The sequence below is a fragment of the Pseudorasbora parva genome, chromosome 6 (assembly GCF_024679245.1).
Source record: "Pseudorasbora parva isolate DD20220531a chromosome 6, ASM2467924v1, whole genome shotgun sequence".
Taxonomy (NCBI): domain Eukaryota; kingdom Metazoa; phylum Chordata; class Actinopteri; order Cypriniformes; family Gobionidae; genus Pseudorasbora; species Pseudorasbora parva.
In genome coordinates this window covers 27,007,629-27,021,200 of record NC_090177.1, presented here as the reverse complement: position 1 = coordinate 27,021,200, position 13,572 = coordinate 27,007,629, and the positions used below count along the sequence as shown (strand labels likewise).

Here is a 13,572-nt window from a genome sequence, read left to right as displayed (position 1 = left end):
TGGTCAACCCTCATTTCAGTTGAAAATAATACAAAGTTCCACAAGGTGTATTATATTGTCACTTCACAGAGCACTACACACATTTACCAGGTTTATTCATTTTTAAAGATGTAAAACAAAAAAAGTAAAACTGTTGTTTCCCTGAGTCAGTTTACTCTGAAAGAGAAAGATGAAAAGTGCACCATAAACTTCAGTTCATTTCAAGAGAACTTAGTCACAAGCAAAGTAATCCTTTAGTGGTGCTAAAAGATGTCTTATGACAGGGACACTCCAGGACTTCCCCAACACTTTCTGCCTCTGCATACGCCCCATGTTTTTCACATCCGTGTAATGCTTCGGAAATCCAAATATTCTGTAAAAATGAAATTGTAGGACTGAGCATAAATAAAATACATAATTTGTGACTGCATTTGGAAAGAATTTAAAACTGAAAGGATAGAATTAGTAAAAGTTACTTCTCCAATTCAGTGATCCACAGACTGTCATCTTGTCCATTCATGATGATGGGGTAATGCCTGTCATCGACACCTGGTCTCTGTATGTTTGGTCGTGTGGTGATAGTGCGAACTTTTTCATACTGCAAAATGGTACATTACATAGCGTCAGAACTCGTGGATAACACACACAAATGAGTGTAATGGGATCATTAAAATGCATGTATACTGCATATCTTTGGCTACAACTCATGACTAACCTTTGCAGTGCGGCCAGCCTCCAAACAATCCTGAAGACAGAGTTTATCTTTCTGTGATGCTATGATTGGTCTGGTCAAAACAGAATAAAACACTTATTCCCAGTTTCACATACAAGGCTAAATCTACTCTCAGATGAAATGCAAGTACGAGCTGTTTTAACTGAAATAAACATGCACTGACAACTCTTAATTCAAATAGTGTCATTGTTTTGTCTCTTTATGCACACCAGTAATGCTTTTTTCTAAGGCACGTTTATAAAAGCTACTTAAAAGGTCCTTATTGGACTAAAACCTAATCCTGGCTTATTCTAAACCCGATCTGTGAAACCAGGCCCATGTAAATCTTAAGTGAGATAGTCATATAAATATAACAGACTTACCTGTTCATGCCAGGTATGTTTCCCCAGAAGTATCTTGCTCTGTGAGCTGGACTCACTTTCACAGCATCAACAAGCACAGGGTTACACTAAAAACAAGCCACACATACTTATTACACCATGTGAAGCTGAAGGAATTTTACAAACATACCAGTTTCAAATCCTCAATCCAACAAAACCATATCACACTTACTTCCAGAAAGCGGCAGATGTCAGCTTTAACTTTGGTTTCCATTGACACCACGTTCTCAAACAGCCAGAAGAATGGCTGTGGGTCGTCCTCTTTCGGTTTCATGACATTCAGAAGCCGATAAAATTCGAAAAATAGCCGCCCAGTGCCCTCTGCAGAGAGTAAAGAGGATCAAATATGCAATGAATTGTTATATTATGAGACCAGGTGCAGTGTCCACACAGCAGTTTCTCAAAATCCTCCCATTTTATGCATGAACCATGTGTTCATTTTGAGTATCCAGAAATTTGGCTACTGGAAAAAGGATTATAGTTCACCAGATCAAGAAATTGCTTCTCAATTTTGTGTGAAGCATACATCAGATGTGTCTTACCAAACAAGCCTTTTCGGCTAGGATTGGCTGTACACAAGTCATTACAAGGACTTCCACCGATGAGGAGATCAAATGGGCCCCATTCCTCAACCTGAACAATGAAAGAGAATAAACTTGAGCAGATTCTTCTTCGGATGTGAAATCAGTGCATTTGTACAGAAATGTTTTAAAGACAGCCAAAAAAAAAAAAAAAAAAAATATTTTGTATACATGTTTTTTAGTAATGTTTTTAACATCAGCCACATGAGTGATTTTCCCATCATGGTTGACCATAGAGATGATAACAGATTCTTCATCAATTTCTGAGGCCACATATTTTTCTACTTTGAAGCCAAGATCCCTCAGAACGAGGTACCCTGAAACACAAATGCATTTAAATGAACCACATGACCACTACAAAATCAGACTGCAGTTGATGTGTATTAAACTACAAGTGATCCAGGAAGTTGGGAAGTTACCTGTGGCTATACCATCAAATAAGGAAAGCACTCTGATTGGACGTTGCAGGTTAGCAGGGATTGATGGGTAAACACGATGGGGCTCCTTAGGAGTACAAATGTCAGAAGTCAAAGTAATACAAAAACAAATCAGGAAGATTGTCTAATACTTTTACAAGATGATGAACTTTATGAAACAAGCACTAACAAACTCCATGGCACTGTTGTTGGCAAAGAATTCCTGCACACGGATGCTCCAGTCGTGCCTGGGCTTCAATGCTCCAGAGCTGCTCTCAGGTGCACACAGGTAACAGGTCCACGGGTCCACATTTTTCAGCCGGTTAAATGTCCCCTCACCCACTAGGATATCCAGACAGTCCACACAATAGCAGCTAGAAAAAGAAAAGACCAAATTAGATTGGTGGTCAAAATCTTTTAAACTGATTGCACGATTACACACATTTTTCTGCATTTGTTTTGCAATTTACTTTAGCATCAACAGTAACTCAAGGTTACTGTTACCTCAAAGGGAACCTAGACTTCAGAATATCTGAAATGTCGCCTTTTGCTTTCATGGCAGCAGCACTTGACAAGCATGAACTTTTAAAAAGATTTTGTGCAAAACCTGATGATCATGTGCTCCAGCATGATTTGAGAATGATTCAAAAAGCATCTTAAGCTTGGGAGCAAAAACAAAGTGTTACAAGATCAGTGATTGACTTCTTGATTAGTGACCTGAGAAATAGAGATGGTTTTGTGATCAACACAACTACACTCACCGACAACAGCTGTCATGGCCGCACAGAATGACCTCCATGCCAGAACAGCACACGGTGCAGTACGACTGATAGCCATCTTCATCATAACGGTACAGCGTCTCCGTGAAATTATACTGTGACAAAGAAACAGACGCACTGTTGAAATCTTTCAGCTACTGAGCATTAATAAACACAGATGAACAGTACAATGCTGTAGCAAATGGTGTAGACTTTGTTTCTTAACAGATGTTTGATGATTAATAATTTATTCACAAAAGCATATATTTTACCACCAGTCCAGGTACTGCAGATGTAAAATAGCCTTTTGGCCAATTCTGGCACATTGTACATTTATGTATTATTGATGTGCATTGTACCTGTCAAATAAACCTAAAATAAAAATAAATAAAAATGTGTGGTCAGGTGCAGATTTTGAACATTAATTTATCCCAAAAGTGTTGGGTTTAGGTCAGCTTTGCTAGAGATCAAAAATAGGAGAAATTAGAACACTTAATAGAAGTTAGTTCCACTTCATTTGCTATTTGCCTAATTAATGCTGTTCACATTAAAAATCTGAATCATTTGAGCATTTGCCTAGTTTATTCTTAAATGGGCATAAGCATTATTTAAACCAGCTAAGTCAATTAGCCGATCTCTATCAGATTCTAATCAGAATTATGAATCTGATACTTCTACATTGGGCTGTGATTATGAGTCATTTTAACCAAAGCAGGAAAGAAAAAGCTGAATTTGACACTGAATTGGATATACCTACAACCAATCAGTGACGTGTATTAAGCGACGCATAGTTGTCAACAGAACTCAACTGCACACACGCTGGAAGAAGAAAATGAGGAGTGTAAACAATCTTTGCCAGTGTTGTAAAAATTATTTTTAGGATTAAGAGTTCTTACTAACATGATCATAATTTTTGAGAGAAATTGTAAAGGTGAATGCATATATGAACAAGTTCTGTTTAGGATTAGAACAAATTCAACCCAAGCACTCTTTGGTGATGTGGATGATTACGTTACTGTTGATCATCTGATGACCCGCCCTGACAATTTGATTGGTCCGAACTGCTTCTGAAATCTTGTTTTCTAAATATATTGACAAATAGTTTTCAAATGTAGCCTTTGATTTTATACAACTGTTTCTAATGTGTGAAATAGCCAAACTCTTAAAGTAGGATCAGGTGTCCTGCTGCCAAGCAAAAAATTAGACGACACTAGATTCTGACTAGACCTGTGAAAACTACTAATGTGGGATGTGAGGAACATTTACAGTTATGTAATTACACTGTACCTTGCATTTTATGCACAGACTCCCTTGGAAGAGTGGGTGGATGATTTCAACAAATGTACTTCCACATGATAAGCAGAACTCTGAGAGGTAAAACAAGTGAAACTAGGATGAAATTTACTCATTAATCAACAGTTATTGCAATGTCTAGGAAAGGGGTTCTCACCTTCAATGTTTTTCTTATTTTCCAGAAATTCATGCACCATTTGGTCTGAAAACATTTCAATAAACACCAGGTTACATGGGATTCTTTTTTTATTTACCATCACAATTTTAATAGCAACAATAAATATCAATGGTGTACATACATCTTTTTTGACTGTTCTGTCTGGACTCGACTTGCATACTTTCTCTGTTAATTAGAAGCTTATTCCAGTATGTGCGTTTCTGTTCTCTGTGTGTCCTCACAGTCTGCAGGGATCTCTGATTCAATTTTAAATGCATGAATTTTCTGTAAACATCTGTTTTTCTAAGGTTTATCGAACCTTTGTGCAGGTCCAGAGATTCAGGGAGTTTATTTAGAGATACTGTTAATTTAAATAAATTTTCTCTATGGTCTTTGTAGTTCAGAGAGGATCCAACATTCCCATTCACTGATCGTGGCATAAAAACCTCTTCTAATAAAGGAAAAAAAGACAAAAATAGAGCAAATTAACAATGAATATTCAACATTACAGACCATGCAATGAAATACAGTAGAGGTATTCAGTGCTAGTCTGCTGCATACCATTGTATTCTGATTGAGGTCGAAGTCCATCTGGACCTTTTGGTTTAAAGCCACCAAAAGCCCAGTTCAACATAACTCTAAGCATCTCATCCATAGAGTCCGTCTCAGGAGAAAAAAACATTCTACTGCGCCTGGACGCCACCTGGAGAATAGCATGTATAAAACCTTGCTTGCATGTTTACAAGTGTTTGTGTTTATTTACTTGCATCCACAAGTTGTTTGAGGTTTTAGAATAATGTCAGAAATTGCAGTCTGCACCGTGGTAAATGGATATTAGAGTGCTAAAACATGGTACTAGCATAATAAAAATGTCATTACCTGCAGAGAATTGAAGATTGCATCTTTATATGTCGCTACTGTAGCGAAGGAATTAGAACAGAAGCACTTTGCAAATGAAAAGAAGGGCAGGAGATCGTCTACTTGGATCTACAACGGAAAAAATAAATAACATGATTTTTTTTTTTTCGTTGAGCAAATAGAAAGCAGAAAATTTGCACATAAGACTCTGCATTTGTATACCTCAGACAGCATTCTGTTCCCAAAGAAAATTACTTTCCGTAAGGAGCCACAAGGCTTCTTGCTGTCCCAGCTCTGAACCAGTCCAGGCCAAAGACCAAAGCCCTCAATCGGCCCCCAAACCATCTCACCAACTGTGCTATTGCCCTAAAAAAGCAGTAGTCATTAGACAGTCTGAGATCTAATCAGGCAGATTACTTTAAAGATGAAGTGTGTAATTTTAGAAATGTTCATCTCATTATAAAGCTATCATGATTATAAATCCTCACATAAAGCTATCATAACTTCATAAAACATGGAATAAAGCCAAATGGCCTACACATTATAATACTTTTATGGTTAATTTGTACAATTTTGAAACTTTAATGCTTCAAAGCAAATTTATTTCAAATGCATTTTGTGGGCGAGGTTGAGAACCCAGGCGCAGTTTATTTAAATCTTAACATAAATCAAAATCAAAACAAAACAGACTTTGCAAAACCAAACAAACGACTTGACTAAACATGACTTAAACAGAAACTCATCCATAGTGGTTACACTTAACAAACCCCGACAAAGATACATGGCAAACATGAGGGCTTAAATACACAAAGACTGAGGACTAGACAAGACACACCTGTGAACAATGATTAAACAATAAACCAATGAAAACAAGACACAACAGAACACAAGACCAGAGGCCTATTGCATGAAGCTAGCTGAACAAACTCTGAGTAGGTTTTCAGAGTAGGTTTAGAGTTGACAAATTCAGGTAAATCCAACCTGATTTAAATCAAGTTCAACTGTTTCTCAAAGCTCGGTATAAACTTTCTCTATCAACTCAGGTTTAATCCAGAGTTTGCGATTAACTCTGAAGCGTGTGCACCTGAAAGTGTGGCAAACAGCCAATCACTGTCTGTTTGATTCACTTCTCTTCTGAAGATTGAGAAATCGTTTTGAAAATTATCATGAAATTAAATGCGTTTACAAAGCAGGAATAAACACTGCTGCTGCAGCGAAAGTTTGAGAAGGCAGCTGAAAGAATATCTGACTAAGTCAATGCATGATGTAAATCAAAGAAATATGCCTACTAATTATAGATTCACAAAGAGTTTAATGCATACGCGTTGTTAAAAACAATTATGAATGCCTGTTTTATATTTATATTAATATGTGGCTACTTGTCAATTAATATAATTCTATGAATATATTAATTAAAAGTAATTACAATTCGTAGCCTATAATATAAATATAATAAATAATTAGCACCAAAGGATAAGCAAATTTGTCTCGACGGTTTTTTCACTATAAACTGCAAATTTGGAACAGCGGGTGTGGCTTTAGAGTGTCTTTACTTGCAGCTGATTGGTCCAGTTTGGGTTTGCGATCTCTAACCCAGAATAAAACCGGCTCCAGAGCAGATTAGCCGTGTAGTGTAAGTTACCATGGAGATGAACACCACTAAAAACCAATCCACCTTCTTGAGCCCGAAAAACCAGGGTTTGCTCAAACTAATCTTAAACTTACCCAGATAGCAACTGAAACCAGCTTTGTGCAACAGGAGCACATGGCAGGATCATATGACAAACAAGGAAGTGCATGACAAAACATGACAGTAAACATGATAAACTATAGGCTCGTGGGCTGAAGCTGGAGCGGGTTCTTGGCAGACTGGAGCGGGCTCATAGGCTTGAGCCTGGACGTGGACTGAAGCTGGAGTGGGCTTGTGGGCTGGAGCCGGAATCAAAACACCAAATCTAGTCTTGAGGGACCGACTTGGGGGAGGGATGGTGGGCTGGAGCCGGACTCAAAACACCAAATCTAGTCTTGGGGGACAGACTTGGGGGAGGGATGGTGGGCCAGGCCCGTGCCAAGGCACCATACATGAACTCTGGCATGGCTGGGAATGGCCTGGGAGCGTGGGTGGACCTGGACCCTGTGGCGTGGGCAGACCTGGACCCTGAGGCGTGGGCGGACCTGGAACCTGTGGCGTGGGCGGACCTGGACCCTGTGGCGAGGGCGGGCCTGGACCCTGTGGCGAGGGCGGGCCTGGACCCTGTGGCGTAGGCGGACCTGGACCCTGTGGCGTAAGCGGACCTGGACCCTGTGGCGTAGGCAGACCTGGACCTTGTGGCGTAGGCGGACCTAGACCCTGTGGCGTAGGCGGACCTGGACCCTGTGGCGTAGGCGGACCTGGACCCTGTGGCGCAGGCGGACCTGGAGCCTGTGGCGTAGAAGGACATGGACCCTGAGGCGTAGGAGGACATGGACCCTGTGGCGTAGGCGGACCTGGATCCTGTGGCGTAGGAGGACCTGGATCCTGTGGCGTAGGAGGACATGGACCCTGAGGCGTAGGAGGACATGGACCCTGAGGCGTAGGAGGACCTGGACCGTGAGGCGTGGACGGACCTGGACCCTGTGGCGTGGACGGACCTGGACCCTGTGGCGTGGAAGGAACCTGGATCCTGTGGCGTAGGCAGACCTGGATTCTATGGCGTAGGCAGACCAGGACCCTGAGGCTTAAGGTGGAGATCCACTTGTCCGTGCAACACTTCTGTCGCACCACGCTCCACTTTATTCCTATGGGTGATGTCAAACGACTTTAACGCGCCCACATAGCATTCCGGGAAGAGAGCGCTGCATTTACAACGATTTGAATGTGCAAATGACGGGAAGCGTCACAACATCACGCTTTAGTCGTGTCGCAAAAGTGGATCTCCACGGCTAGGCAGACCTGGACCCTGAGGCGTGGGCGGACCTGGACCCCGAGGCGTGGGTGGACCTGGACCTGGACCCTGAGGCGTGGACGGACCTGGACCCTGTTTCGTGGGCAGACCCTGTCCCGCCCCTCAAGACTAGATTTGGTGTTTTGAGTCCGGCTCCAGCCCATGTCCAGACTCCAGCTCACGAGCCTGCTCCAGCTCACGCCCAGGCTCCAGCCCATGAGCCCGCTCCAGTCTGCATGGGCTGGAGCCTGGACATGGGCTGGATCGGGCTCGTGAGCTGGAGCCGGAGCTGCGGGACCGCGGAGTCCCTCATCTACAGTCCCCACAGTGAAGGACGACCCACTCAGCAATAGGGCAAAGTCTATGTACTGGGGCAAAGTCCACGGCACGGTGTTCTCAGGCATCAGGTAATCAAAGTCATAAAGTCCATTAAGGAAAATGCACTTAAGGGCGACATCATTAAAATCGACCTGATGGCAAAGTTCACAGAACTCCTGTACGTAGTCCTCAATGGCCCAGTGGCCTTGTTGGAGGCGCAATAGGCAAACTCAGTTATTTGATGTATGTGTACCCACTGCCGGTGAGTCCATTGTATGTCAAGTAAAGTTTGTTTAAATCAAGTCAAGTTTTGTTAAGTCAAGTCTTTTGTTTGTTTAAGCCAAGTCTTTGTTTTATGGTTTTGATTTTTGTTAATAAAGAACTGCACCTGGGCTCTCAACCTTGCCTCCCAGTGGATGATTGTGACAGGGAAAGTATTCTTGTGGTGAACTATTACATTCATATGCAGAGTTAACCAAGCCATTTAGGATGATTTTCCCCAGAAATGACTGATTTTGAGCCTGGGATATGCGTTATATAAACCAATGGCTGAAAGGGAATGTGTTTGGGAACCCTGTTCGAAATGTATTTTTTATTACAATTCATTTTGGTGAGATTTAAAAAAAGAAAATACACACTTCAGGTTAATACAATGCATTCAAAGTGAAATAAAAAAAGTAATTATCTGATTTTAGAAATGTTAAAATTGTTACCTGGTATGGACTGTTTGTTTTCTCATTGTTTTTTGTGATGTTTCCTTTTCTTTTCTGGAAGAGAAAGCTAAGTTTTCAATTAAAATATCCACAAAAAACACACCTTTCTTCGCAAACAAGTGCATTTACCTCAGTCCATATGACATCACTACTGCTATAAGTATCATCATCACTGCTGCTGCTGCTGCTGCTGCTGCTGTACTCATCATCACTGGACACATATGGCTGATCTCCTGGCAACATAAAAAGGACAAAGATAAAGATTTGGGCCAAGTTACAAAGTTTCAGAAAAAACAAATACCACAGAGCCTAAAACCTTTTCTGTCATTTTGCCTTTCTGAGCCTGAATCAGACGGGACTGGCACAATATCCTCAATTTCCATTGCCACAATTTCTTCCACTTCCATTAGGTCAATAACATCTGAGAATCAAACGCATTTGTTAGAGTGTGATTTATAGCAAATAGTTCCTGAACAGTTTATTAACCTTGCTGTCATGTTGTAATGTTATAACATGCCTTTTGGCTTCAAAGGTACAACGACCTGTGTTTCATTACCGGATGTGATGCTCCCTTGAGTCTCTGGGCTGAGATGTGATGGAGCGCTTTTATATGAGCTGCTGTCTGTGAAATCCTCAGCCATGTCTTTCTCCTCACAGTCCTCCATTTGCCTCACATTGAGATAGTCAGTTTGATTAAACATCTGAGAAAGACAACCCCAAATAAAAAACAAACTTTTAGATGTTTCCTGGATTAAAACCCACTATCATGACATCACTAGAGTGTTCTAGATGGTAGACTAGTGAGTTGCTAGAAACTGGTCTGGATGTTCTAGATACTTTAAATAACACCTAACCTCATTTTCATAAACAAAATTAAATTTTATTTAAAAAAAAAATCATTTTCTCTTTAAATTTAAATCATTTTTAAATAATTAATTAAAAGTGGTTTGAGAAACATTTTGTCACACGGATATCGGATTAATGAATATTAGGTTTCTCTAACTTTTCATAGTTCAGTGACTCACCCGTTCAAAAATTGCTTCTTTTTTCAACGTTTTGGGGAGGGCCAATAAGCTAATGATAACTTTCCCAAAACTAGATGTCCTTCCCATAATCCTCAGCTTGGTCTTCCAGTACTGCTCCACTGACTGGTCAGCTGGGAGTGCGTCACCCTCATCAATGAACTGGTACTCCAAAAACTCATCAGTGAGCAAGCTGACATTCTCAGAGCTTGAGCAAACCCCAAAACAGACACCTAAATCTTGAACGACTTTGCCAGTCACCTCAAGCTTTTTTCCTGGACTTAATACTAATGACAAGTTTCTCAGGGTGGAGTCTGGGAAGGGTAAACGTTCAACAATATGAACAGTAACAGACGTGTAGAAGGAGATGATGGAATGGTGGAACGTCTCCAAGTAATCAGACAACCCCACAGAGCATTGCAGGAGAAAATCAGCAGCTTGTTTGCCAACTTGAACGTCTCCTCTTGGTAAATGTCCCACTGTGTCCTGTACAAGTGAGGTCTTTCCTCTCCTCAGAAAAAACTCTGCTGCTTTTGGTCTGAGGAAACTCGCAGTGTAACGTCTCACTAATTGAGAAGCATCTTGGAGCAGCTCTGTCACGCTGACACCTCGGTCAAAACTCTCCTGGAAATCACAAAGAGGTTGCAAAGCATGGCTAAGAAAGAGGGCATTGAGTCGTATTTTGGGATCACCAAGATGACAAATTGCATTTTCATCTGTATCCAGAGATTCAAAGTATTTCTCAAGGTCTGACCAAGCCAAAGTAATTTTCTGGATTATTCTCCAGAAGAGAGAACATTGAGACAGCAGGAGAGTATTGAAGTTTGACCCTTCAACATCTTCAAGCAAATTTTGAAGACCAGCTGGGAAAGATGGAAAGTGTTTGTAGATTTCTGTGATGAGATTCAGTATCAGGTCAGAAAACTCCATTTTCATGACACCATTCTGACACGCTTGTCCTGCCATATCTGTAAGTCCACATAAAGATACAATCTCAGGTTTCAGCAGCTTTAGACCTGCGAGAAGACCTTCATGATCTGGGAAATTTGTATAAAATATTGCCATGTTCATTAGAGGTATTGTGAACTTCTTCAGCATCTCCACAATGCTGGAACAGACGGCATCAGCAGTCTCTTCCTTTGGATGAAGAACATCAAGAAATCTGATCTTGTTTTCCCCAGTAGCTTTGTCAAAAAAGCCCAACAGGATCACACTGGCCTGTTTCTCATCCTGAAGCTCCAGATCATGGTATAAATAAAGGCAGTATGGAGTCTGACTGCAGAAAGATGTAATATCATCCCAGTATTTCTTGCTTAATACTAGACTGTACTTGCTATTGGTAAAGTCTGATCCAGCATCAGTTGAGGTAGATGAGCAATACTTTCTGATGAAATGCATTGCAGACGGGCTGCAGGAGAAAGATTCATCTGATTTCTTTTTAGCATTATTCATCCTCTGGTTTGGGCACTTAACTTGTTTGAATATAGGACTGTTGATTCTTGAAGCACGTTTCCCCTTCTTAGCTATAAATAAAATAATGACAGATAGAATTTAGTTTTCAAGACCAATAACCTTTTTTTTTCTCCATGTACTCAGTCAATAAAAATTAACACCTACACATTTCTCTGTGATCATGTAAGTTTTAAGGATTTATCCAGTCACCAACAATTGCTGTTCCAGTTTCTATAAAAAGGGGGAAAAAAGATGCGTGATAATAATAATAACGTTGATCATTGCACATCATAATTATAAATAAAATATAAAAAAACACTGCATAATAAAAACCTCAAAAAGTTTGACTTAAAGTTTGTCAAACTTTAAATTAATTACATAAACATTCAGAGAGGAATAATGTCAATAAATATGCAAAAAAAAAAAAAAAACTGGAAATGGGAAAACGCACCATGCAAATGATATTTTTAATGAAATGTTACCTATCACAAACGGAAAAAAAGTTTGAAGTTAGTAATAAATGACATCATGACTTCCCAATTAAAATGTTTAACCAGGTAACAAAAATACCTACGGTGTGCTTCACTTGACTGAAAGTGGCTTGCACTGTCATTGTAAGTCGGTGAGTGAGTGATATTGTTTCTCCAATCTTGATTCATCCGTATTTTTTCCATAACCTGCAGAGAAATTGTAGAATGTTTGAAAAGTATGAAAAATATGGGTTTGGTTTGAAAAATCCTGAACGAAGAAAACACTGAATTCCATAGCTTAACCAGGATACGCTGCACTGATTTTTTTCACTAAACAAAAAATGTATCAATTACACTTACAAACATCATAGTATGCTTATTTAGACCTGTAACATGCCGCTATAATTATAAACACACATGTTTAGACCAAAATAAGTCAGTAAATTGAAAAGACCATTATTATTTTTATTATTTGAGCGAGCAAGTTTGTGTGGATGACAGGAGAAAGCGCGTGCTGAAAATAAAGATGGTAACGTTAAGTTAACAAACCACGAATTACGATGGGCTTCTCACTACACTAAATCTAATATATTAAACTTCTACATCTGATAATTCTAAGGCTTTTGCACTGTGGTTTTAAATTAATATTGTATTTCACTATATTGTCAGTTAATGAGTAATTCCGTGAATTAACGTTATAAATAAAAATGTAACCCGCAGACTGCTGAAAAGAAAAGCAACAAACCGAAGATGTTTTCTTTTTGGCCGGAGTCCCATTTAGATAGACGGCTTTACACCTGGCATGCCCAGAATTCAGTGTCAACACTTGAGAAATAAGACAGCTTTGAGAATGGTTCGTCCACACATGGCCACGTTCATTTACCGCGAAAACTTAAACCAGAGGAAACGGATGCTGCTGCCAACATGAGCGCAAGACAAGTGGCCTTCAAAAAAAGCGGTCATTCCTTCACATAACACGTTTATGTAAACACTTCACACACAGAACTTGTCGTAAATACTCTTCTATCATTGTAAAACGGAGTACTAAACAACTACTTACACAGTGGGAAGACTTTTTCATGGCTGCCCATACAAACAAAACACTCTTCTGTCTTCACGTTTCAAAATAAAAGTCGTTTTGTTTCTCGTTTCTTTAGGTAAGGGGTAAAACTTGTGAGACTTTTTAAATACTCTCAGAATAGATGAAAACAGTGAATATCTAAATAACTAATTATTTAAGTAAATTTATCTTCTATGAAATATTTAACCTGTGGTTATTTTAAATTATCAAAATAGAAATGGCATTTCTTAAAATGTGGGGGAAAAGATGCCCTGTGGTGAATTTTTGTAACTTTTGATTTATTTATTTGATCATATAAATAGAGACCAACACTTAACACATTTACTAGGTTTATTCATTTAGCTTAATCCCACATCAAATTGGTCAATCCATTATCTTTGCGTGATTATACATAGAGTAAAAAGTGACTTGTGATTTAATGCATCATTCAGTAGAAT

The 13,572-nt window shown here is 39.7% G+C and overlaps 1 protein-coding gene across 3 annotated transcripts; it reads right to left on the bottom strand.

Annotated features, from left to right (window-relative positions):
* Positions 1 to 78: 78 nt before the first annotated feature.
* LOC137078828 (DNA (cytosine-5)-methyltransferase 3B-like) lies at positions 79 to 13,196 on the bottom strand. Of its 3 annotated transcripts, none has more exons than XM_067446542.1 (24): positions 13,115 to 13,196; positions 12,155 to 12,261; positions 11,750 to 11,815; positions 10,136 to 11,655; positions 9,667 to 9,811; positions 9,427 to 9,531; positions 9,240 to 9,343; positions 9,111 to 9,164; positions 5,378 to 5,521; positions 5,177 to 5,284; positions 4,859 to 5,000; positions 4,440 to 4,748; positions 4,298 to 4,342; positions 4,135 to 4,214; positions 2,851 to 2,963; positions 2,280 to 2,463; positions 2,093 to 2,177; positions 1,845 to 1,990; positions 1,635 to 1,725; positions 1,265 to 1,413; positions 1,075 to 1,160; positions 695 to 764; positions 456 to 577; positions 79 to 352 (listed from the first exon to the last, which is right to left on the bottom strand). In XM_067446542.1, the coding sequence occupies exons 3-24, from the start codon at positions 11,751 to 11,753 to the stop codon at positions 211 to 213; spliced, it is 3,948 nt and encodes a 1,315-aa protein (XP_067302643.1). In that variant the 5' UTR covers positions 11,754 to 11,815; positions 12,155 to 12,261; positions 13,115 to 13,196; the 3' UTR covers positions 79 to 210. The 3 variants fall into 3 exon arrangements, with proteins under 3 accessions (XP_067302643.1, XP_067302642.1, XP_067302644.1); XM_067446541.1 differs by lacking the exon at positions 13,115 to 13,196 and adding an exon at positions 12,800 to 13,060; XM_067446543.1 differs by lacking the exons at positions 12,155 to 12,261; positions 13,115 to 13,196 and adding an exon at positions 12,036 to 12,056.
* Positions 13,197 to 13,572: the final 376 nt, after the last annotated feature.